Here is a 27063-nt window from a genome sequence, read left to right as displayed (position 1 = left end):
AAAGAGCATGTAAAGAAGTATAAGAGTATTCAGATAGAGTGCCTAAGAGAGAAGACTGTGTTGTGATGGACATGTGATGGATGACAATTAGATAAAGGGCTTAACACTCAAAACAGAAAGAAGCTGCAAAAAATAATGATAAAGGGAGGCATAGGTAAAATAGTGGTGGTCAATCTCAAGGAAATAAACCTCACATAGGAGATAACAATATACAACAATTCAAGCAACACTAAAAAAAAAACCCACTGAAGCCATGCAGATATGAAAAAACGAGCATAAAAATTACAATGATGAGTAATGATAGTAGGAGCAAGGACTTCTAACTTTGGCACAAGAGAATAGCTGAGAATATACTGACTCCACTATTTGACTAGCATTTAATTTTATCAACGCAAACATTGAATTAAACTGAGTTATGTCAAGGGACGTAACACATTAAGTCTAATTCTGCAATTTAACGCCCTTGTAATAATAATGATTTCAAATTTTGACACAAGAACAGCAACTTCAGGAGAAGGAGAAGTCGATTGTATCGACTCCAATGTTCAGCTGGTATTATTTTATTGACCCCGAAAGGACGAAAGGCGAAGTCGACTTCGACAGAATCTGAACTCAGAAAGTAAAGAAGAGTGAAATGCCGCTAAGCATGCTAATGATTCGTCTAGATAGTAATGGCGACGATTTTCACCTTTGGTTCCAAGTCAAACATTTGTAGGTGAAGTTGAATCTATTGAATATCCTCCAATAAATAACTGGTACTTACTTTAACAACTCCAAGCAAATGACAAACAAAATCGGTTTCAGTAGGATTTGATCTCAAAATATAAAAGGATATTACTCTAAATACAAGTATATTAGCCTAGCAATTTATCATTTCTGCCACAACCCTCACCTGATATTGATTTAGGCACAAAGCCAGCAATTTTGGTAGAAGAAAGTCGATTACACCAATCCCCATTACTCGACTGGTACTTTATTCCATCAACTCTAAAAGGATGAAAACTAAGGCTGACTATGGCATGATTTGAACTCAGAATGTATTGCTGAAACAAGAACAAGACGTTTTCCAAAACTAACAATTCCACAGCATGCTATCACAATAATCTTTTCTACTCTAGGCACAAGGCCCGAAATTTTTGGGGGAGGGGCAGTCGATTAGATCTACCCCAGTACGCAACTGGTACTTAAATTATCGACCCTGAAAGGATGAAAGGCAATGATGACCTCGGCGGAATTTGAACTCAGAACATAAAGACAGAGGAAATACTGCTAAGCATTTCGCTCGGCGTGCTAACGTTTCTGCCAGTTCCCTCCACCTTGTGTCATCCCAATAATGATAACTGTAATAATTTTGAGGGGAGCGAGAAATCAATTACATCGATCCCATTGCTTAACTGGTGCTTATTTTATTAACCCTGAAAGAATGAAAGGTAAAGTCGACCTTGGCAGTATATGAACTCAGATTTAAAAGAGTCACAAGAAATACATTTTGTCCAGCACAATAACAATTCAGCCAGCTTATTGTCTTAATATTAATAATGATTTCTAATTTAGCTACAAGGCCAGCAAGTGTGAGAGTCAATACCATCAATTCCAATACTTGGCTAGTACTCTAGTGACCCCACCAAAAGAGGGAAGGCAAAGTTAACTTCACCAGAATTTGATCACAGAATGTAAAGTGCCAGAAAAAAAAAAAAAATACAGGGCAAAATTCCACCCTCCACCACCTAATAATAATCCCTAACATAGGAACAAGGCCAAAAATTCGCCAGGGAAAATATTCAATGAACAGGACTGCACTAAGTTGCACCTTGGTACCAGAGTGATAGAGCGCACTACTTAGGAGTAACACTGTAAAACTAAGTTACAAATAAAGACTATCCTACCTAAGGAGATATTTGTTTTATTTGTTCATCATCATGGAAACCAGGGACAATAAAGCCCAGTAGACTGGCTATCCTTAAAATAAAACCAACAATTGTAATTATTGCTGTGTTATTCCATGACCAGGCATTGTCACATAACAGACACCCATGCTATTAGCACATAAAAAGCACCATTTGAACGTTGGATCTCATGGAGATGATAAGTGACCAAAACCTCTGGCGATATGCAATGCTTGAGAAGACTTGTCAAGCCAAGTAAAATCATAGTTGTGGCCGATGCCAGTGTCACGTAACTTGCACCCATGCCAGTGGCATGTGAAAAACACCCATCACATTCTTGAAATGGTTGGCATTAGGAAGAGCATTCAATCGTAGAAACCATGTCAAATCAGACTAGAACCTGGTGCAGCACTCCAGCCAACGAGTTCAATCACAGCACAGTCTTCATCTAATCAGAACACCCTCAGCTTTGGATTGCCAGGCTGAGGTTTTGGGGTGATGCTGCCAACTTCTACAAAACCAAAACCAATTTTCAAAAGTCCGTCAACAGCTTCTCCATGTTTACCGAAGCCAGCTGCCACACCGACAGGATTGCAGAACTCAAGATCCCATACCTTAGTATTCTAAAATTATATAAAATAAGTGTGATGTGAATATTTAAATAATCTTCCTTTTTGTGGTTTCAATTTACAGATTACTAAAACAAATCTCTACATGTCTACAGTATCTGCTATAAATAGCAGTCAAATCTCCCTCAAAACACACCCAACTGTCTGTCAAAATAAAAGAAAGCCACACTCAATAATCTAGTCCTAGATGTAGTCACTAAAAAATAAGATGGGAATGTCATAACTTGAATACCTTTGAATACAGATTTGCTAGATCATGATAGATCTGAGTCTAAATAACAAAAGCATGCTTTATAATTTTAAAAATTCAAATATGTCATCAAGAAGATATGTGGCATGCAAGAAGTTGATATAATCCATTTCACTGTATAACACAAATTTTGTCCATGGGCACTAACTGTTATTTCCTATATGCTTACTCCTAGAAAGTATGAAAAAAATGGCAAATATTTCCTTCAAACTTTGCTTTTGTTACATTTATTCAAACCCCAAAGAATGCCTCAACACATAACTATGATGCTTTCCCACTGTTCCTGCTCATGATCAGAGATCATTAGGGACATGCTCAAGTAACTGACAATCAAATTAAGGGACATGCTCAAGTAACTGACAATCAAATTTGTGGTATTGAGCAGAATATAAGCTTTAACGATTTTTCTGCTTCAGCAACTCATCACTGAATCAGTTTGAAATGTAATGGAAAATAGGTCAGTTTCAAAACATTGATGTCCAGGTCACAAAAGCAAAGTTTGAAGGGAATAGTAGTAATTTCCTTTGATTTCTTGATAGAAGCAAATAGGAAATAACACTTACTGACCAAAGACACAAAAACATGAAAATTTTGTTACACAGTGTTATTCCAGATATACCAGATTTCCACTTTGCTGAGGTACACAGTACCTCAGCATGCAATGGATAGCGGTACAGAGGTGATGTGTAACAGCATAGATATCTTTTTAAAAACAATCAATGCTGAATGTTTAGCCTCAAGTCAGTCTTGAATCAACCAACCTTATAATCAAAAATATTTCAGTTATGGCTTTCATATGTTCTTGTAAACATATGATGAGATTGTTTAGTGTGTCCTTCCATTTTTAAGATGGCAGAGAGTGATTTTATGGAGATTTTAACTGCTACATCTAGAAGGTCAAGTGACCAAATCATGGCTTTCTTACAGGCTCCAGTAATTGTAGTTGATGACAGCAACTAAGCAAGTTAGAACATAGATAGAATGTCTTGTATTATTTGTTCCCATCTTACTTCATCCTGAGTTCAAATCAACATTGTCTTTCATCCCTCCAGGGTCATTAAATATAATACCAGTCCAGTACAGTAACTCAGCAGAATTGTTAGATCACTGGACAAGATTCTTTGCAGTTTCTTTTCCAGGTCTGTATTCTGACAGCAATGTCTGCACCCAGTAGTATTGCCAAGCTGTATCAGACCTTTCCTTTCCCTCTGGATAATACTGGTAGCATGGCAATTTACATGTATGGGCATCTGTTGGTCTTCCATGAAAAACCTTATACAAGTTAGTACCTCAGAGAAGAATTTTCCAGATAGAAAACCAGAAGATATATGGAAGCCTCACATAGCAAATGTAGATTTCACAAACTTAACAACTTACCTATTAATCACAGCACAATCTTCATCTAATCGAAACACCCTCGGCTTTGGATTGCCAGGCTGAGGTTTTGGGGTGATGCTGCCAACTTCTACGAAACCAAAACCAATCTTCAAAAGTCCGTCAACAGCTTCTCCATGTTTATCGAAACCAGCTGCCACACCCACAGGATTGCGGAACTCAAGATCCCATACCTTAGTTTTCTAAAATTATATAAAATAAGTGTGATGTGAATATTTAAATAATCTTTCTTTTTGTGGTTTCAATTTAAAACAAATCTCTACATGTTTACAGTATCTGCTATAAATCTGTCAAATCTACCTCAAATCACACCTACTGTCTGTCATAATAAAGGAAAGCCACATTATATAATCTAGTCCTAGATGTACTGACTATAAAATAAGATGGGAATGTCATAACTTGAATACCTTTGAATACAGATTTGCTAGATCATGATTGATATGAGTCTAAATAACAACAAAAGCAGGCTTTATAATTTTGAAAATTCAAATATATCTTATTTATTGTATTTTAAATTTAAAACAAATAATTAGAAAAAGGTTTTTATAGTTTATTAGTTTGGTCAGGAAGATGGAGCTGTGTTCACGGAGTTTGGAGGCTCTCTGAGATTAGCAGAAGAAAATTCAAGAAGGCTGACATTCTGGGGAGGAAAGAGTGTTTGTGCGTAGTGGTTAGTGCTGGGCATGGATATAGATGAGTGGCAAGATGAGTGAGTTAGGAGCACCTGAGAGAATAGCAAAGGAACAGCAATTTCTATTGAACTTAGGACACTGTGGTAGAGGTAGATAAGTCAAAGAGACAGGAAACCTATTAGAGGTTAGGGTGTGCTGACAGTGAAATCAAATTCGACTCAAAATTCGTTTAACCCTTTAGCATTTAAACTGGCCATATCCAGCCCAAATATTCAACCTGGGCATAAGAGGCATCAGATGTGGCATGCAAGAGAGACGACTGCACTGATATGGTCATGTGATGGATGAGGACAGCTGTGTAAAACAGTGCCAATTTCTCTAACTGTGGAGGGAACCTGTGGAAGAGGTATACACAGGAGGGCATGGAACGAGGTGGTAAATCATGATCTTCGAATGTTGGGCTTCACAGAAGTAATGACAAGTGACCGAGACCTTTGGCAATGTGACATTTGACAAGAGCCATCAAGCCAAGTGAAACCATAGTCATGGCCGATGCTGGTGTCACATAACAGGTACCCATGCCAGTAGCACATAAAAAGCACCTTATAACATTGGATCTCATGAAGGTGATAAGTGACTGAGACCTTTGGTGATATGCCATGCTTGAGAAGATTCATCAAGCCAAGTGAAACTGTAGTTGTGGCTGATGCCAGTGTCACACAGCTTGCACCCATGCCAACGGCATATGAAAAGCACCCATTACACTCTTGAAATAGTTGATGTAAGGAAGAGCATTCGGTCATAGAAACCATGCCAAATCAGACTGGAACCTAGCGCAGCTCTCCAACTACCAGTTTTAGTCAAACCATCTAACCCATGCCAGCATGGAAAGCAGATGCTAAATGATGACGATGATTTATGTTTAAACTAACCAGATCTAACCTCTCACACCTACCCAACATTGTTATTCTAGAAATAAACAATTACATTGTCAAAACCGCGAAGCTGCATGATTAATTCAAAGTAATGTGAATAAAGAAAAACATTACATTTGACAAAGTAATCTGAATATTAAAGGGATAAAATAGGGTGATTGCTGGAAGGGCCAAGGGTATTACCTTTCTTAGTAATTTGATATTCTATAGCATATTTCTAAAGATCTAAGAAGATCACAGAAGAGAAAAGGAGAGATTGAATATGAGCTAGCTCATTGTAATGTGCTCCAAAGGTTTGAAGCATCCAGAGGTAACTTTTGCAAATGGTATGTACAAGTAAGTGGTGATGAGCATAGTGAAATGGAAAAGGATAACTTTAGATGAGACCAGCCTAGCATGTGTAGCATGTTGGTAGGCAGCAAATGTGGAGGTTTTCTTTGCAGGAATGCCTATAACTGAACCATCAGTTGGCAAAAATTATATTAACAAGGGAACAAAAGGAGCAGCTGCAGTTTGGGAGGTAAGGGAGCTTGTGGAAAATAGTTTTTGGATGTGGAAGATGCTCAGGAGCAATAAACAACTGCAAATGTGCAGAAAACAACTTCTGCCACATTCCAGGGAGAAAAACTAGAAGTAGTTGATAGCTTCTGTTACCTAGGTGACCAAGTCATTAGTGGGAGTGGGTGCTCTGAAAGTGTAGCTGCTAGAATAGCCTGGGAAAAGTTCAGAGAGCTCCTACCTCTGCTGGTGACAAAGGGCCTCTCGCTCAGAGTAAAAGGCAGACTGTATGACGCATGTGTACGAACAGCCATGCTACATGGCAGTGAAACATGGGCCATGACTGCTGAGGACAAGTGTTAGCTAGCAAGGAATGAAGCCAGTATGCTCCACTGGATGTGTAATGTCAGTGTGCGTACACAACAGAGTGTAAGTGCCTTGAGAGAAAAGTTGGACCTAAGAAGCATCAGATGTGGTGTGCAAGAGAGACAACTGCGCTGGTATGGTCATGTGGTGAAAATGGATGAGGATAGCTATGTGAAGAAGTGTCATACCCTAGCAGTTGAGGGAACTTGTGGAGGAGGTAGAACCAGGAAGACCTGGGATGAGGCGGTGAAGCACAACTTTTGAACATTAGGCTTTACCGAGGCAGGCCAATGCCAGTGGTGTAACCAGCCCACTTCTGCGTACCTTTCCTTCAGTGAACTCTGCTTGCGAAGACCTGTTGAGGCAAGTGAAATCAAAATTGAAATCAAATTTGATGACAGCACCGCATGACTGGCATCTGTGCCAGTGGAGTGCTAAGAGCACCATCTGAGCATGATCATTGCCAGGGCTGCGGACTGGTTTCTGTGCCGGTGGCATGTAAAACGCACCATTCAAGCGTGATCGTTACCAGCGTTGCTTTACTGGCACTTGTGCCGGCAGCACATGAAAAACAACATTCGAGTGTGGCCATTGCCAGTACCGCTTGACTGGCCCTCATGCCGGTGGCACGTAAAAGCACCCACTACACCCTCGGAGTGGCTAACATTAGGAAGGGCATCCAGCTGTAGAAACTGCCAGATCAGATTGGAGCCTGGTGCAGCCATCTGGCTCGCCAGTCCTCAGTCAAACCGTCCAACCCATGCCAGCATGGAAAGCGGACGTTAAACGATGATGATGATGATGAGAGACATCCTTCAGAAAATGGTTCTGCAAGAATTTGTTGAGTAAAACATGTCTAGTTTGTAAGTTTGGATTAAGCTCTCCAAACACTGTAGGTCATTTTCATTGAATGAAATGCTAGAGCACATATAAAAATGAACCACTGGAAAAATGGATTTCAGTTACATGTTTTAATTACGTGCTAGATGTGGAAAAGCATGTCAAAGAAGATGGTTTCACACTCTTCTTTAAAATGTGCTAGATGCACCATTATCATCAACTTGAACTTCCAACTTATTTAGCTTCATATTAGTAACTGCAGTTCCTACTTATACAGATTAAAAAGATGACAATAAATATGAACACATTGGGGAATATTGTCCATGATAAACTATTCCAGAAAATGGCATGGCCATGGTTAGAATGGCCTTTCATCTAAGATCTCTTTTACTTGGGTTGACCTGAGGATAAACAGTAACAAACAGGTAAACAAGTAAATGCATAGAGAGAGGGGGAAGAGTGAAAGGGGTAAGAGTGAGAGGGAGGCAAGAGAGAGAGAGAGAAAATGCAATACAGATATGCATACAAACATACGCAAACCAGAATAAAAATACTAACCAGAATAGCAGGATCAGCTACAGATGACCTTCCAAAGAGTTGATATTTTGCTAAGGCAACACCAAGCCTGTGCGCATTCTCAGGACTCAAGATTTTCACAGCTGGCATTACAAACTGCCTGTAGAACTTCTCATTTCCCTGATATAATGAGATGCCTGAGAAGCAAATCATTCCTCCCGTGACAATGACAGCAACTTCTCGAAGTTGCTTCTATAAAAGTAACAAGGAAAAGAAATAAAAAAAGGGATCTTCAAAATGATTATTTTCTATGCTTTTTTTCTGATAATGTTAGATGGTTTTTAGTTTTTAATGAATTTTGTTGTAATCATTATGTTACATCCCTCCTCAGCTGATGCATTATAACTTCATTTTATTAGTGAAAGCAAAAAACAGAAATATTTAGTTAATTTATAATACTTATTGACGTGAATAACATTTTTTTTTAGAGTTGTTGTATAGTGCTAGGTCAGTTCTGACTGAGATATCCTATGGCATAGGAAACAACTAAACATGACCCAAAGGTCAGCTTTCCAGATACACCATATCTTTTGTCAGCATACTCTCTGATGCAATGATGAATCACATGAATACCAGTGTGGCAAATATAGTTGCAGCCTCTCCACTAACCAGTCTATTTCCATACACCTTGGGTGGTGGTCAGAGCAAAAATAGATGAAGTGAACATGATCAGAGTGTGACAGTTGCAGTGTGTATACCTACACAAACTGTAAGTTAGGAGATATTTTTTTATAGTGTGCCCCTTGCTTGTCTGGGTGGAAAAAGCTGTTTGTTTTGTGTTCTGTGTATAGGATGTGTAACAGTTTTCTGAATCACTTGTGCTGAAATGTCTGGATTCTTCATTTCATGTCAGCTGTAAAAGGCCAACTCTCACAAACATATCAAAAGGATGTGTTATAATACTATTCCACGTATACAAAAACAGTCATACCAACAATCCAACATACCTCCATCATCAACTATCCCATGGATATCATTATGGTTTCAACAGCACTAAAATAAGAGTTGTTTGGGAACAAACATATCATAGAAACCACAACTTTCAAACACATTTACCCTATGTACAACAGTATTGGTAAATAAATTCAATAAGTAAATCAATAAACAACTGCTAAATATGTAACTAAACAACGACCAAACTTTTAAGTCATACATTTTATTCCCTAGTCTTCCATAGTATAATATAAAAGTGAAAGCTTAATAACCACATTCATTCAATCTAAATATAGGCAGGGTTAAACACTATATATATATATATCAATTATCATCATCATCATTTAATGTCTGCTTTCCATGCAAGCATGGGTTGGACGATTTGAGACTAGGGACTGGCGAACCAGATGGCTACACCAGGCTCCAATCTGATTTGGCAGAGTTTCTACAGCTGGATGCCCTTCCTAACGCCAACCACTCCGAGAGTGTAGTGGGAGCTTTTACGTGCCACTGGCGGTACTGGCAATGGCCACACTCAAATGGTGTTTTTACGTGCCACCTGCATTGATCTCGCTTGAATGTTTTTTCACATGCCACCGGCACAAGTGCCAGTAAGGCGACGCTGGTAATGATCACACTTAAATGGTGCTATTTACGTGCCACTGGCACAGGAGCCAGACAGCTGCTCTGGCAATGATCATGCTCGGATAGTGCTCTTAGCGCTCCACTGGTACAGGTGCCAACACGATTTCGATTTCACTTGCCTCAACAGTTCTTCGCAAGCAGAGTTTAGTGTCCAATGAAGGATGGTTGACATGGGTGCCAGTCATTGAATTTGCTCATAAATAATGGGGTTTTTTCAATTGCATGAACTAAAAGTTGGAGGGAGACAGGATAAACTACCTGCGTCAACTTGCTATAAAAACAGGTAGTAATTTTACCTTGTGCTTATTTTTAGTGCGAGTTTTGAGAGTGCAGTTCGATTTTAAGTTATTTTTTTCAAAGCTATAATGGAAGTGACAAAGGAGCATATTTGACATATTTTGCTTTATGAGTTCAATAAAGGCAACAATGCAATAGAAAGTGCAGGAAATATTAATGCAGTATGTGGGAATCAGACAATATGCGTAAGACAGTGTCAATGGTGGTTTCAGAAATTCTGAGGCAGAAACTACAGCCAAGAAGATGAGTCCTGTGCTGGAAGATCTGTAAAGCTCGACAAGGATGTCCTGTAAACCCTGGTGGAACAAAATCCCATCGCAACTGTTGGGGAACTAACAGAAAAGCTTGGATTTGGTCATTCAACCATCCATCAACATCTGCATGCCATTGGAAAAGTCAGCAAAATGGTTTCCTCACAAACTTTCCAAGTCTAATCATGCACAGAGTGTCAGTGTGTGTGCTCTCCTTTGCTGTCATGTCTCACGCATGAACCTTTTTTTGACCAAATAGTGACTGGTGATGAGAAATGGGGTCTTTATAAAAATGTCAAGTGCCAAAGGCAGTGTGTAGAGAAAGGAGAAACACTGGCTACCCAGGCTAAAGAAGGTCTTCAACCATGTTAGGTGTTGTTATCTGTTTGGTGGGATATGAAAGGTTTAGTCCACTTTGAATTTTTAAACCCAAACTAAATGATAACAAAGGAGATCTACTGCAAGCAGCTTGAGCAGCGTAAGTCAGCACTACAAGAAAAACAACCATCTTTGGTTTCAAGACAAAAGGTGTTCTTCCATCAGGATAATGCTTAACCACATACAGTGAGAATGACATTCCAAAGACGGGAGCAGATTGAATGGGAAACAATGCTCCACCCACCATATTCGCTGGACATTGCCCCATCTGATTATCATTTATTCCACAATCTTCAAAATCATTTGGAGGGAAAACATGAATTCTGTAGATGAGGTCGGAATAGTAGTGGAGGAGTATCTTTCCTCATGGACAAGTGAATTTAGGAAGAGGGGCCTAGCAAGTCTACCAAATAGATGGAAGAGCATTGTAGAAAATGAGGAAAAGAATATTTTAGATTAAAAAAGAACTTCGTTTATCTTAATTTGAAAAATAAAAGTATAAAAAACCACATTATTTATGGGATGACCCTATATATATATATATATATATATATATATATATACTTTTCTTTTATTCTTTTACTTGTTTCAGTCATTCTTCGACTGCAGCCATGCTGAAGCACAGCCTTGAAAGGTTTTAGTCAAACAAATTGACTCCAGGACTTACTTCTTAAGCCTAGTACTATTTTGTTGGTCTCTTTTGTTGAACCACTAAGTTATGGGGATGTAAACACACCAACGCCGGTTGTCAACTAACGATGGGGGAAGAAACACACATATATATATATATATATATATATGACAGGGCTCTTTCAGTTTTCATCTACCAAATCCACTTACAAGGCCTTGGTCAGTCCAAGACTATAGTAGAAGACACTTACCCAAGGTGCCACACAGTGGGACTGAACCTGGAATCATGTCATTGGGAAGCAAGCTTCTTACCACACAGCGTTGCCAAAGCCTAGTCAGCACACACACACACACACATATATACAGGGTGTGATTGGTAAATTGCACCATTTCATACTTTTAATTTTGTGCATGCGCAATGTTTGCTTTTGTCGACTATACAGTATAGTAGGGTCAGTTGTGCACCAACTGTGACAAAAACAGCACCATGATGCAATTCACTCTGCCAGAAATTTGGAAACGACATGCTGTGCTGCTTGGCATTCATGCCAGAAGCTCCAATACAAACATTTCAGACTGTTGGGTGTCAACCTGAGTCCCCAAAACATGTACCAAGAGCGATAAAAATCAAACATCCAGTCAACATCATGGTGGAGTGATCACTAGTGATGGTGATGTTATGCCTCCATTCATCTTCTCACATGGCCTCAGACTCAACATGGAGGCCTTCATCAAGTGCCTGGAGGAGGTAGTGCTGCTCTGGGTCAAGAAGGTGACTGCTGGAAGACCCTATGTCTGGCAACAAGACTTTGCACCATGCCACACAAGCAGGAGAGCCCAGTCATGGCTGTCAGACCATTTCTGTGACCATATCACCCCTAACATCTGACTAACTGACTCTCTAGACTACAATCCCCTTATGTGTGGGGTGCAGTTGAGTAAGAGACCAACAAAACTCCTTGTAACACCAAAGATGAACTGAAGGCAAGGATCATGGCAGCATTCACCAACTTAAACAAAGAGATCGTCCAGAGGAGCTGCAGGAGATTCTGAAGTCATCTAGAGACTCTGGTTGAAGGCAATGGTGATTTTAATAAATTAATTAACTCTTTGGTATTTCAAGATATTTTTATGTAATTTTGGTAAATATATCTGTTAAAATGAGATGTCAGTGTTATTTTCATTTTTTTTGTAATTTAGATGACACTATATATATATAAATAATACAGAATGGGACAAGAACGCAAGACAGTTAGGTGATACAAGAAAGGGACAAAACATCCAGACAGACGATACGGAGAAAACACGGACAGGTCATTCAGAGTTTTCTCTCTTTAGTCGAGATCCAGATTATCCTTGCAATTTCGGCTGGTTATTCTCAATATTGCTCCAATCTCCTCCCTCCACTTTTCACTTCACTGTGTCCCTGTCATTTTTCTCGCCCCCTCCTTCATTCTTTTGTCCCTCTGCCTCTACCTCTCTCTTTCCTTCTCACGTTAAAGGTGTTCGGCCAAGCCTGACCTTTCTTTCTTGGGCAGCCGTTGTGCGTGCAACATCGTTATTCCTCCATGTGCCTGTGAAATCTTGTATCCCAGCTGTAAGGCCTTATTTCCACAAACACCAGTTTAATTTTATTCGTCCTTAGTCGAAAGACATCTGTTGTTTTGTCTTGTTATTATTCCTACTGTATTTGTGTAACATCGTTCGTTTTTTCCGTCCTTGTTTTTTTATACATTCACTGCTTTCTTCTAAGGAATGTAATGCTCTTAGCTTAGTTTTTCCTTGGGGCTGGCCAGATTGGAGCAATATTGAGAATAACCAGCCGAAATTGCAAGGAAAATCTGGATCTCGACTGAAGAGAGAAAACTCCGAATGACCTGTCCTTGTTTTCTTTGTATCGTCTATCTGGAAGTTTTGTCCCTTTCTTGTATCACCTGTCTGGATGTTTTGCGTTCTTGTCCCATTCTGTATTATTTATATACACATATATATATAGCGGTGTACGTACAACTTGTCTCATATATATATATATATATATATACACATATACACACATATATATATATATATGTGTGTGTGTGTGTATATATGATACAAAATGGGACAAGAACGCAAAACAACCAGACAGTTAGGTGATACAAGAAAGGGACAACAAAGCATCCAGATAGACAATACGAAGAAAACAAGGACAGGTCATTCGGAGTTTTCTTTCCTCAGTCGAGATCCAGAGTATCTTTGCAATTTCAGCTGGTTATACTCGATATTGCTCCAATCTGGTCAGCCCCAAGGAAAAACTAAGCTAAGAGCATTAGATTCCTTGGAAGAAAACAGCGAATGTATACAAAAACAAGGACGGAAAAAAACCCAACAATGTTACACAAATACAATAAAAATAATAACAGGACATAACAACAGGTGTCTTTTGACTAAGGACGAATTAAATTAAGCTGGCGTGTGTGTTTTGCGTTCTTGTCCCATTTTGTATTATTTATATATATATATAGCGCCATATGTACACTTTGTCTCATATATATACATACATATATCAGCATACGTACACTTTGTCTCTTATATATATTTATATATAAATATATATATAATGACTGGTTTCTTTCAGTTTCTGCCAACCAAATCCACCTAAAAGTCAAGTCTTTAGTGAGTCCACAGCTACAGAAGGCACTTACTCATGATGCCATGCAGTGGGACTGAACATGAAATCATGTAGTTAGGAAGCAAGCTTCTTAACTACAGAGCTATGCCTGCACCTATTTGTTTAAGTTATGTTTCTGAGATTGATAGCTGTATTCCATATTCTTGGGTTACTGGTTAGAAGAATCGCAATGGATTTGATAGAAGCAATTTGTTTTAAAGTAAGGATTTTTAGCTTGTTCATTCAGAGCAGTGGTTCTCAACTGGGGTCCATATAAGATTTTATTCAAATTTATGTTCAATAAATTGGTTATACCTCTACAGTACACAAAATATTTTAATTTTTTTAAATAATTCCAAATAGTATTTAAGTATAAAAATGCAGTAAGATTTTCCACATGCATTTCCAACACTGATAACAGACAAAATTGAGAAAAGAATTTTCATTGTTTTCGTTTAGAATATCATTGCCTCCACAAACACGCGCGCGACTTGTACGTTTTAGTGAAATATTCCAGGAATACGCTTTTTTTTTTTTTTTTGTCTTTTGCTTCAAAATTTAATCACGATGTTCATACACAACACCCTCGAAAAGGTATCTCAGGTAAATTTTATTACAAAATATGCATTTTAAAGAAAGTTACGAGAATACTAAGTTGGTTGGACACACTTTTGCACAAAAGTATAAGAATGTGCTTTCACTGACAATGTTTCCCAAAAACAAAGGTTGTTTTTCAAAGTTTTATGAAGATAATCGGAATTTACACTCTCGAAAACTTCTCTGGAAACTCTCATTTAAAAACTATGCATTTAACAAAGTCCCTGAAGGTGTAGAATGTTTCTAAACATAACACTTTTTTCCCAGTTTGTTCCAATCTACACCACTTAGAATTGTAACTGGAAAATTTCATAAAAATATATGCACTTTTAAGAAAGTTATTGGGGAACAAAGAGGAGATGGCACAACAAACACTTCAGTGGTTATGCCAGATGATTCGGATATTTGGTGTGTTAGGGTTGGTTTAGAGATAAGATCGATCGCTAAATAGAATAGATTAACTTTCCTCAAGTCCTTTACTAGCGCGCAAGTAAACAATGCCCAAATATTTGCGCGCACATTCACTTCTGCAAAAGATCAGTAGTGAAGGACAAACATTTATAATGACCTGCCACAGCTTGAATTTAATTATCAAATTAGAACCCATTCCAATTTACTTTAATAATACTATTGGAGAAGAGACAGGAAAGTCAATTTTTTTCTAATTTTCCTCATCCAAAAGTGTAAAAATAAATTAATTTCAGTCTATGGGTGTGAACAAATTACATTTTCCTCTACACAAAGTGAAGAACCCTCAAGTTAGTTACCTGCTGTTTTATTACTAGAATTTAAAATATATTATTTAGTTATTTGGACTACTCTATTTAAATATCGAGTATCTTGTTGAGATTTTAGGTTGTTTGGGGAGGTAGTTTTTTTTTATGTCTGGGAAGAAGACCATCAGGTATTTTGTGATCACTAAGGTGTCAATCTAGTCAACCTTCAATAAAAAGAAAAAGGGAAAAAAAGCAGTAAAAGAAAACAACATAGAAATTAGTATAAAAAGATATTTAATAGTTGATTATGCAACGATGTTTCGATTGCCGATTATGTTTAGAATGTATGATTTATCAAAAGGAAAAAAGAAATAAAAATTAATTATTCGAAACAAATTAACGAGGTACGGGGGAAAAAAGCGCTAAAATGGTAGTTATTTTGAAGTGGGGCGAATAATGAAAAAATAAGTCTTTTTAAGTGAGTTACTCATCTCTTCTACACTACAAAGTCGATTTTAAACTACAAAGCATGCATTTAAACATATAAATTTCGAAACACAGTGCTCCGACAAAATGAATTATATAACTCGCTTTTTCGTTTCGCCTAAACTATTTGACATTCGGTAAATTAAGATTTTGATGGGAGCAAAGTCTTCTGCTAAGATGAATATAACTAAGAATGCCAAACCCCATCCCTAAAAATTAAATCTTGAACATGATTTAGCTTACTGGCGGTAATCTCAATTAACTTACGATAACATGGGTCCATTGACTGGAAACCATCGTGCCGACGACAAACTTTGTTTGAACCACATTCGATTAAGAGCACATGCGCAATCAAAAACTAATTTAGCCGATAAGGCATCTTACGGTATTGAAAACGGGAACCTTATTTATTGTTTTCTTTTTACATAGAGAAGATAAAGGGATAAAAAATATTTCATTATCGATAAGTATAGGCTCTATATAAATATGAAACTTATACTTATTGAAAAATAACAAGGAATAATAATCGTCGGTAATGGTCCTTGTGAAAGCTGATATTGTGTAAATATGAGAAGCGGTCTCAAGGCAGTTGCACGTGTATGATCTGACATGGCAGCCGCTGATATGAAGAAGACCAAATTGTCTAAAGCTGTTCTTGGTTTAAAGGTTAGACAAAAAAAAGCTATAATCTCTTTAAACTTATATTCTATGTACTTATTTTTCACTCTTACAGTAATTACAATATATAATTGTTGCTTGTTTTTGTTTTCCTTATTTAAGTCATCGAATCTCTAAAAAGTTCTTTTCATTTGTTTATCAAAACAATTTCCTTAAGTTTTTGTTTATATTTTCATTTTAAGTTCCTCCTATTAATTACACGAATTATGTTACATTATCGTACGAAGATTTTAAATTTATATATTTGTGAATATATTAAACAAATATTTGTTATGCACACATACTAAGTTCATGTTCGCTACCTCCTACTCCGTAACCGTTTCTTCAATTTCTCAAAGAATAGTTCTCATATTTTACGTTCTTGTAAACGTGGCACTGGAATCAATATTGTTTACTGAGTTTTGGGTTTTATTTTCTCTCAAATTCATGTTTCTATCGAATTCTTGTTTACCTCTGAGCCCACTATAATTCTGTTTGCAGATATAAATATAAAGGAATTATGCTTAAAGAAGTCGTCTTCCTTTTCTGTCTAATCAATCACTTAACCCACTTTTGTATGCTTGATTGGAATGGTTTCATTTTACTGCACTAATGTCTCTGAAAATGGCATCAATTTCACACCTTTCTCTCTCCCATCAACAGTATTCGAAGAGGGAAGTTTCTACGCAATCGCAGCCACATTACCCTCAAATCACACCTTGCTGTAATAAAAGGATACACCGGCTAGTGTTGCCCTACTACCCCGACTAATTATTAATACAGGATGGTCATGGCTTCAACCTTTTTAACCATAGTTCTGGTCAATCAAGACTGACCTGCGACTAAATAACATCAGTATTTGGTTGTCTTACCCAACCAATTTTACTGTACTTAATTAGATAGTCTGGATTAATATTGGGAACAGGTACATACGAGAACCCGATACAGTGGACTATACCCGCTACACTGTCCTTTAAATATAGAGTTAATGGAGAAAGCTTGTTAAGTATTTCAATGCATTATCCTATGTAGTTTCAAGCCAGGTTGTATGTTCAAATCCCGCTAGTGGTTTGTCCTTCGTCCCTCATTAGTTGGTAAATTAAATACTAGTAATAAACCGAATTCGATTCAAATAACTGAATCCTTTCCTTTATTGTAATTATTATCTTAAGGAAATCGAAAAAGGCACTGTCATGGTATTAGCTGTCAGAAGTGAAAGTAGAAAAATCTGACAAGGAACGTTACTGCTGGTTTGAGTTGATTCTTTGGCTACTGACAGCTAATACCATGACTGGCCGGAGCGAGCTATCTGTCTGTCTGTCTGTCTGTCTCTCTCTCTCTATCTATCTATCACTCGAAAGTTACTGGAACAAATTCGACACCTATATCCATGCGTTTGAAAACACAGAGAGTGGTCCCGAGCGCACAGTCGCGCGTCCGCGCTAGCTAGTCGTGAGTGGTCGATCCTATTATTTTTAAACTTCAAACTTCATTTGTTTTCTTTTGATAAATTCTCTCTGTTGAAAATTATATTTTTATATTTTAAATAATTTGCAATTTCAGAAAATATATTTTTATATTAAATTTGCGTTTTCTAATTTGATAAATTCTACGGACACAAACAGAGGTGAACGATTGATAGATATCTAGATAGATAGATATAGAGAGAGAGATAGTGAGATAGACAGACAGATAGATAGCTCTGGCTAGTCAGTAGCCAAAGAATCAACTCAAACCAGCAGTAACGTTCCTTGTCAGTTCTACTTTCAATTCTGACAGCTAATACCATGACAGTGCCTCGAAAAAAAAAAAAAACAGTGCAGGGGGTGTAAAAAAAAAAAAGGTGTAAGAAACAAAAATGCCCGGAAAGCAAGCAGCGGGGTGGAGGCCTTCGGAAAATTCACAAGATCCCTCATAATTTTTAGGGAAAAGGGTATATTTTTAATGAAATTTTATATAAATACCTTTCAAACGGTATAGATTACGATTATAAGGAAATTTATGGGGAAAATCTTTTTCGAGGGTGTAGGGGAGAGGACTTCAGAAAATTCACAAGATCCGAATTTTTCCTTCGTAACTTTGAGGAAAATATAATCCTTTTGAAATCACAAATTAGGCTTTTCCTCAGGAACTTGGATGCTAAACATCCATTCTAAGGGTTCTGGTATTTCTATATATATTATATATAGGGGTTGGACAAAATAATGGAAACACCTAGCATCATAATTTTGAAATATCTATAAAACCGTCAAAAGATTGTTTATTTTTATATTTTTTATTTATTATTAGTGTTGCTTAATATGTTTTGCTAAAATTGCTGTTTGTTTTCAGATATCATCAGTAAAAGGTAATTAAAATTCATTAAAATGACAGATCTGTTGGACTTTGAAAGAAGTCAAATTGTTGGTGCTTGTATGGCAGGCGCTAGCGTAACAAAAACAGCCAAAATTTTTGTTGTATCAAGAAGTAATGTCTTGAAAGCCTTTGAGAAAGATGGAAAAACCTCCTTGTTGAAACAAAACTCCGGAAGAAAACCAAAACTTTCGGACTCATATGCAAATTGTTAGAAAGGATCGCAAAAGTACAGCTCCCAAAATTACTGTAGAGCTTAATGACCACCTCGGGAACTTAGTTTCCACAAAAACTGTTTGCTGGGAGATGAACAAAACCAGATTTCATGGGAGGGCTGCAATCAGAAAACCACTACTTTCAAAAACAAATGCTACAAAGCATTTAGAGTGGAGTAAAAACCTTCAGATTTGGTCCCTAGAGCAGTGGAAGAATGTTATTTTCTTGGACGAGTCATCCTTTACCTTATTTCCGATCACCAGCTGAGTATTCATATGGAGAGAGCCAAAAGAAGCATTTGCTCCAGACTGCTTTCTTCCATCTGTTAAACATGGAGGAGGATCTGTGATGATCTGGAGGGGCTATCTCTTGGAAATCTGCTGGCCCAATGGTTTCCCATCATAGCAGAATTAATAGTCAAGACTAAGCATTTTATCTGATCAAATTCATCCTATGGTTGTGGAACTATTTCCGAAGGGAAATGTAATCTTTCAGGATGATAATGCACCAATTCACACAACTAAAGTTGTTACTGAATGGCATGAGGAATATTCTTATCTTATCTGGCCACCATAATCCCTAGATCTCAATATTATTGAACATTTATGGTGCATTTTAGAAAAACAAGTAAGGAGTTGATATCTTTCACCATCATCACTACAAAAACTGGAGACTGTTTTAGCTGAAGAATTGACAAAAATTTCTTTGGAAACAATTTAAGCTTTGTATGAGTCCATACCTCATAGAATTCAAGTTGTAATTATTGCCAAAGGCGGTCCTACCCATATTAAAATAAATTTGTTTGAAATTTTAAGATGGTCCCATTATTTTGTCCAACTCCTGTATATATATATATATATATATATATATGTGTGTGTATGTATATGAGTGGCTGTGTGGTAAGTAGCTTGCTTACCAACCACATGGTTCCGGGTTCAGTCCCACTGCGTGGCACCTTGGGCAAGTGTCTTCTATTATAGCCTCGGGCCGACCAAAGCCTTGTGATTGGATTTGGTAGACAGAAACTGAAAGAAGCCCGTCGTATATATGTATGTGTTTGTGTGTCTGTGTTTGTCCGCCCAACATCGCTTGACAACCGATGCTGGTGTGTTTATGTCCCCGTAACTTAGCGGTTCGGCAAAAGAGACCGATAGAATAATTACTAGGCTTCTAAAGAATAAGTCCTGGGGTCGATTTGCTCGACTAAAGGCGGTGCTCCAGCATGGCCACAGTCAAAAGACTGAAACAAGTAAAAGAGTGTATATATATATATATATATAGCAGAAGTAAGGATCCGAACACTTCAAAGGGTTGTTTAGCATCCAAGTTCCTGAGGAAAAGTTTAATTTGTGATTTCAAAAGGATTATATTTTCCTCAGTGTTATGAGGGAAAAACATCAGGCCTCTCCCTACGCCACTTGTTTTCCAGGCATTTTTGTTTTCATATTCATTTCCTACACCTTTTCTTACACCCGTTGCACTATTTTTTTTTTTTTTTTTCGATTTCGTTTCTGGGTAACAATGTCAACATTAACCGAACTTACAACCACTGAAGGACGGTTGTGTGGCAGAAATGTTTAGATCACACGATCAATTGGTTTTCACTATTTTGGTCCATTCTCTGTTTTCAGTGCAAATTGTGCTGTACATAACTTTGATTTTTATTCTCTCTGGTTAATAAACTAAGACTCATTATTGTACCATACACTCAAGTATATCTGACCTTGTACATTTGTATCTTTTTGTTGATATATGAAATTTTATTCCTCTTACGGCCGACTAACTGGACGAGACCTTGTTCCATGATGAATGAGACTTATCATTTTCTTTATAAAACCCTACTCACTGCTATCTTAAGCTACTAAGCTATTTGTTTAGTCTTCCTCTTGCACAGCTTCTATCCACTTAAGGACTCAAGAACGTATGCATTCATTTGGATAATGTCTATCTGCATGCTGTCTCTAAGGACTCTTACTTAATAGGACTGTATATACACTGTGTACAGGAGTTTCATCCATGCACGAGAACATTGCTAACTCTTCATAGTATTTCCTTTATTTATTGTTAACAAAGTCGTTATAACATATATTGCCCCTTTTATCCATTTATTTGCCCTACTCGATAATGTTTAGGGATAATTAGCCCTATTTAACCTGCTAGATCTGGTTTATACTTCAATTTAGCTTGTAAAGCTAAATGAGTTTGACTCCCCTACTATAGATCATTTGGATCTTTTCTGTTGCTGTCACAGCTTTTGAAATTTAAAGTTAAGTGAAAATTTTCAAAATTGTTATTTAGATATAATTTTTCACACTGAATCTGATTTTGCTATTTATTTGTTCCAGACAAATTTTAGAAAATGCTAGAGGTTTAAAGTTTGATAATTTTTACTTAATCAGAAAACAGGATTTCAAAGCTGGCATTTTATGTGTGTAACAGCTCCCTAACATTACAACAACAAACTTGTAAGAAGCTCTAATAAGTTTTAATGAATAATGTCATGTGAAATGTTGGAACAGACATGTAAACAATATAAATAGGAAAAATACTTGGTTTTTTTTTTTTTTTTTTTGTGAAAAATACAAACAGTACATTAAATTAAAAAAGAGAAAAGCTAACTGTAGTTCAGTTTATATAAACAATCAGTACTTTTTTCTGTACCAAAAATTCAAATCAAACATTATAACCATCAATTTCAGGAATGTGAGAATAAGCCCTCTACAACTCACTGAAAATTGTGGTTTCTGAAAGAACTGACTGACATATGTATTCCTCTAGTGCACGGGTCACCAAACTACACCCTGCAGGCCAGATCCGGCCTGCACTGCACTGTACCTTTTGTGTAAGTACCTGCAATGAGTTCATTTGCCTCTTGTATGGCATCAGTGTTTGGAACAACTTATGCTTCTGAGCAAACATTTTCAATAATGAAGTATGTGAAGTCAACACAGCGAATGAGGTTGACTATTGAACATTCCTAAGAGGAAAGGTGCCACCTTCCAACTATGTATCTTTTCTGATAGACACACACTCGTTGCATCTTTTTGGGAACACTGCCTATAAATGTTCCCAAGAAGCACCTTGTTCATATAAATGTTGTTTTTTTGTACATAATTTTCTTTTCTTTCAAGTAAGAAATCACATTCTCTTTGGTTTTCAATTTGTCTGCCATATTCAAATGAGTTGGCTGTGGCCATACATCTATTTAGGTTGAAAAGGCTCAGGAAAACACACAGTTCAAAATTATGAAAATGAGGTATTGAGAGGACAGTAACTGAAAATATCCTTTCATTTGTCAAAAAAACCACAGGTGAAAATGACAAAAGAGATAATGCAAACATTCAGAAAATAGGCACTTGTCAAAGACAATGTAGACAAGTAAAGACAATATACATGGTTGTAGTAGTTTAACCCTTTTAATATTTAAACTAGTCATATCCAGCCAAAATAATCTGTCTCTTTTGTGTTCAAACTGGCCAGATCCAACATCTCACACCCACCCTACAATGTCATTGTAAAAATAAGTAAATCACGGCATCAAAATCTTAAACAATGTGAATAAATAAGCATTACACTTAACAGTAATCTGAATACTAAAGGGTTAAATTGGTTATACTTGGCCCAAATGTTTTTCCTTGTTTCATGCTCAAACCAGCCAGATCTGGCTTCTCGCACCTACCCTACAATATCATTCAAAAATAAACAATCACATCATCAAAATCTCAAAGCTGCAAGTTAATGCATGATTAATTCAAAGCAATGTGAATAGATATGTATTACATTTGATAGAAAAATCTAAATGGTAAAGAGTTAAGCAGACTATACTTTGGCTTGTTACTATGGAAACAGGCACCAATGTCAGCAGCTTTTGATTGGTTAGAATTACCCAAAATTTTCAAACTTTTTATTAATTTATTGCAAAAATAATTTTCATTTCCGTGATAAGCATGCAAAACTACATTAGAAGACCAAGCTTAAAATAAAATTGAACAAAATTAAAAGAGCAGAAAACTGTGACCACAACAGAAAAATCTGATCATTTTTCTAGCCGCCTCCATATTAACATGGATTGAATGGATCTGTTCCAGCAGATCATCTTGTCACATTCCTTTGTCATCTGATTCAACAACAGAAAATGCCACCATTCTTTTGTTGTTTACATCATGTTTCTGTTTATTTATTTTTTTATCTTACTTCATGGCTAGATTCTCTTATTTTTGTTCTCATCATCATCATCATCGTTTAACGTCCGCTTTCCATGCATGCTACAGGTAGAAATGGGGCTAATTGGATAATTCACCACTTTACTGTTCCTTATAACATTTTGATGTTTAGTACACCCCAGATGCTGGAGTGGCTGTGTGGTAAGTAGCTTGCTTACCAACCACATGGTTCCGGGTTCAGTCCCACTGTGTGGCAAGTGTCTTGTACTATAGCTTCAGGCCAACCAAAGCCTTGTGAATGGATTTGGTAGACGGAAGCTGAAAGAAGCCCGTCATATATATATATATATATATAAAATGTGTTTGTGTGTCTGTCCCCCCCCCCCCCCCCCAACATCACTTGACAACCGATGCTGGTGTGTTTATGTCCCCGTAACTTAGCAGTTCGGCAAAAGAGACCGATAGAATAAGTGCTGGGCTTACAAAGAATAAGTCCTGGGATCGATTGGCTCAACTAAAGGCGGTGCTCCAGCATTGCCTCAGTCAAATGACTGAAACAAATAAAAGAATATTTATTTTTTCCTTAATTTGCCCCAATATTCTAGCTCCTCTGCAGCGCCTACAATTAGTACAGTTTGAAAATTATGTCAGAGAATAGTGAAAAAGCATAACTCAAAATGATTTAAAACACAACACTGGAGAGACAGTTGTAGATAGATGAGAATTGTGATAGGCAACAATTTGTGCTGCTAATGAAATGATTCAATCTTGTTTTAGTAGAAATATGATACTTTCTGCTGAAACATAATTTTTTAGAGACAGGAGTAGTGTTTTTGAAACTTCTCTTCTTTGGCCATTTAATACCATTGTGACATTTATACTCAGTATTTCAATATCTGAGTGGCAGGTCTTACATAAATTGCTTTGTTTAAGAACACAGTGCTCACTCGTTTTTTAAAGAAGTTAATTCTCCATTCAGCGTTGCAATTCTTTCTGTTTTTTTATTTTTTACTTGTTTCACTCATTAGACTGGGGCACCAGCTTGAAGAACTTTTAGTCAAATGAATCAATCCCACTAGTTTTTTTTTTTTAAGCTTGCTACCTATTGTAGCAGGTTTTTTTTTTTTTTGCCGAACTGTTAAGTTGCAGGAACATAAATACACCAACACTGGTTCTCAAGTGGTGGAGTGGAGGGACACACATATATGCACAACAAGCTTCTTTCAGTTTCTACCTACCTGATCCACTCACAAGGCTTTGGTTGGTCCAAGGCTGTAGCAGAAGACACTTGCCCAAGGTGCCACACAGTGGGACTGAACCCTGAACAGTGTGGGAAGCAAACTTCTTACCACACTTGCATCTGTATTCATGTTTTATTTTCAATAGATCATTCTAAAAGAATTATGTTGTGGTATAATTATATATATATATATATATATATATATATATATAATATGAGGGAATTCTGTAATTGTTGTTTGGAAATTCATTCAAAAAGGTCACTATAAGATTTTCCATGCTGAGTCATCTAACACACACTGACCAAATCCTGGAATTCTGCTTATTTTCTTTGTAGATGTTGAAAGTGGGATGACACTTTTGTACTTAAACCACCACACCAAGACATCAATGTTATTGTAGATGCAGTGTATAAGTTTGCTGTGTGCTTTGATCCAAATTACGGTAGGAAACAGAAAGCAGCAACCAACTACCATTCCTTGATGTATTAATGGGTTGTGTACTGGGTCCCTTATTTAGTTGTGTACATGGCTCAGTGATTAGAGCATCTAGCTCACAATCATGACATAGTGAGTTTGGTTCTCAGACCTGGCTGTGTGTTGTGTTCTCGAGCAAGACACTTCATTTCATGTTGCTCCAGTTCACTCAGCTGTAGAAATGAGTTACAACGTCACTGGTGCCAAGCTGTATCAGCCTTTGCCTTTCCCTTGGATAACATCGGTGGCGTGGAAAGAGAAGACTGGTATACATGGGTGACTACTGGCTGGTCTTCCATAAAAAACCTCACCCAGACTTGTTCCTCTAAGGGTAACTTTCTAGATGCAATCCCATGGTCATTCGTGACCAAAGAGGATCTTACCCATATCTGAGTCTCTGCTGTGTCTAAGGACAAGTCAGTGATTGGTATATTTGAATTGTATTGTGTCCATGAGCAAGACATCCAGGGAACTTGATGGTATTCTGTATCACCATTGATAGTTCAGTTGCTCTTCATGAGAGATGAGGACAGAGAAAAGGTGATATTGTCATTTCAGTAATTAAAAGATGGTGCTGTTGGTTGGGGTGTGAGTAAGTGAAATATAAGTAAATGCATATGCAGTTGCATTTGGTTCACCTTTGAAAACAGTGAAAGGACTGTTGTTTAATCACAGGTTAGCTCTGATGAAGCAGACCTATGATCAAAAAACATTCCAGTTGTAACCATCCCATCACTTTTGTTTTCAAAGACATTTTATCTAGAATCACAGCCAATGTAGTACTTTTTCCCCACTTTTTTTTTAAATTTGATAAAATGAAATTTGAGGGAGATTCGATTACTATTTCTAGCAGGTTAAGTGAATATATAGAGGATCCCTCATTGGTACCTTCACTGATATTTTTGCAGTTTTGTTATACTGAATCTCTTAGCTCCAGTGAAAATCCCCTATGATTTACTGGCATCTTGTCCAGTGTTAGTTAAATAGATTTATGATTGATTTGTTCAATGCAGAGATAATTATCAGACTACTGATCCATGGGAGTCTGTAATGGAATTATATTTCTTCCTTTTTAAATCTTGACAGGCTCAGGTGTCTAAGGGCTGGGGTTGAGGACATTGTCAAGTGAGGTGCTATTCTGGTGAGGATTGAAATAAAGATTAGTGCAGTAGTTAGTTTGGTCTACATAGTGAGTGGCCTACACTAAAGTGTAGTGGAACCTATTTATAGATAGTTGAATTAATTAACAATCAAAGATGTTCCACTTTGACTACCCAATTTTTTTTATTCAGACATAGAACTGTATTGTTAAATGTTTCCTCCTTTCAGCTGTCAATGGGTGTAATTTGAAGTAGATTTGGCTGCTACTTCTAGAAAGTCAATAAACCATGTAGAGCACACACACCCCACCCCCACCTTGTGTTTTAATTTAGTTGTTTTCCTGATCAGCCCTACTGGAGCAAACCTAAAATTAAAGGCATTCCAACCATTCCCATATTGTCTTTTATAAAAGACCCACCAGATTACATTACGGTAAGATGTAGTTTGAAGGGGATTTGGCTGTTATTTCCAGCAGATAAAGTTAGCATAGAGGCACTCCCTCGTTGGCTTGTATCATGTCATTGGTTTTCTATTGCTCGTGATCCACTCTGATACAAAAGATGGGATACAAATTAGCTGCCTACGTCCATCCCCATCCAGTCAGTAGTCTGGCATGTTAGTTAATCTCTGTAGTGTGAAACTAATATTCTTATTATTGAGCATTATTACAGCAGCTATGTAGAATAATAGTATAAAAGTGCCTCTTTGATGTGATTTTTATTCTGGGGCATGTGGGTAGCTGGATGGATTTGGTTATCACTAAGTTGTGTATAGATGTGTTACCAGGAAATTAATATTTACTAAAAAAAGCAATCTTTTTCTCTGATGAAAAATAGTTGCCAGACAGTTTTTAATCTATTTTTCCTTTTCAGTTACTAGAAATCGAGAAACAACCTTGGCATCTTACAAAATAGTCTTTCAATTACATATAATGTAAATTTAACTCTCTCTCTCTCTCTCACATTTATTGCATCTACTCATGATCAATATAATGCTCAAGAAGTGATTTGCATTATTGCCTCAGGACAGCTATTGTTATTAATACTTATGACAATGATGTTTGTATTGGTGATGATGGTGATGTAACAGCAGGCTATATATAAAATTATAAAATTCTGGTAGCTGATGATAATTTAAAGATGTAATGATTAACTGGTTGGACTATTTGAACCAATAATGATAAATTTAGACTACTTCTAACACAGAGCTGTGGAGACAGGATTCTCTCCAGCCTTCATCAGGTGTCTTGGGGAAATTTCGAACCTGGGT

General features: G+C 37.1%; 2 protein-coding genes across 3 annotated transcripts in view; one reads left to right on the top strand and one right to left on the bottom strand.

The window, feature by feature from the left end:
• Window positions 1-15983, bottom strand: part of LOC106880023 (dihydroorotate dehydrogenase (quinone), mitochondrial) — a 42734-nt gene extending 26751 nt beyond the window's left edge. For both annotated transcript variants that reach the window (XM_014929852.3, XM_089338236.1), the window contains exons 1-3: window positions 15858-15983; window positions 7990-8199; window positions 4143-4342 (exon numbers count right to left, since the gene is read on the bottom strand). In XM_014929852.3, the coding sequence (XP_014785338.3) occupies window positions 4143-4342; window positions 7990-8199; window positions 15858-15887 (440 nt within the window). In that variant the 5' untranslated portion in view covers window positions 15888-15983. The remainder of the gene's footprint in view (window positions 1-4142; window positions 4343-7989; window positions 8200-15857) is intronic.
• Window positions 15984-16078: 95 nt separating this feature from the next.
• The window catches only part of LOC106880105 (M-phase phosphoprotein 6), a 29147-nt gene continuing 18162 nt past the window's right edge, over window positions 16079-27063 (top strand). Inside the window, exon 1 of the mRNA XM_014929959.3 lies at window positions 16079-16256. Within this exon, the coding sequence (XP_014785445.1) occupies window positions 16200-16256 (57 nt within the window). The 5' untranslated portion in view covers window positions 16079-16199. The remainder of the gene's footprint in view (window positions 16257-27063) is intronic.

The sequence above is a fragment of the Octopus bimaculoides genome, chromosome 20 (assembly GCF_046866305.1).
Source record: "Octopus bimaculoides isolate indiv1 chromosome 20, ASM4686630v1, whole genome shotgun sequence".
Taxonomy (NCBI): domain Eukaryota; kingdom Metazoa; phylum Mollusca; class Cephalopoda; order Octopoda; family Octopodidae; genus Octopus; species Octopus bimaculoides.
This window is presented reverse-complemented; position numbering and strand designations above follow the sequence as displayed.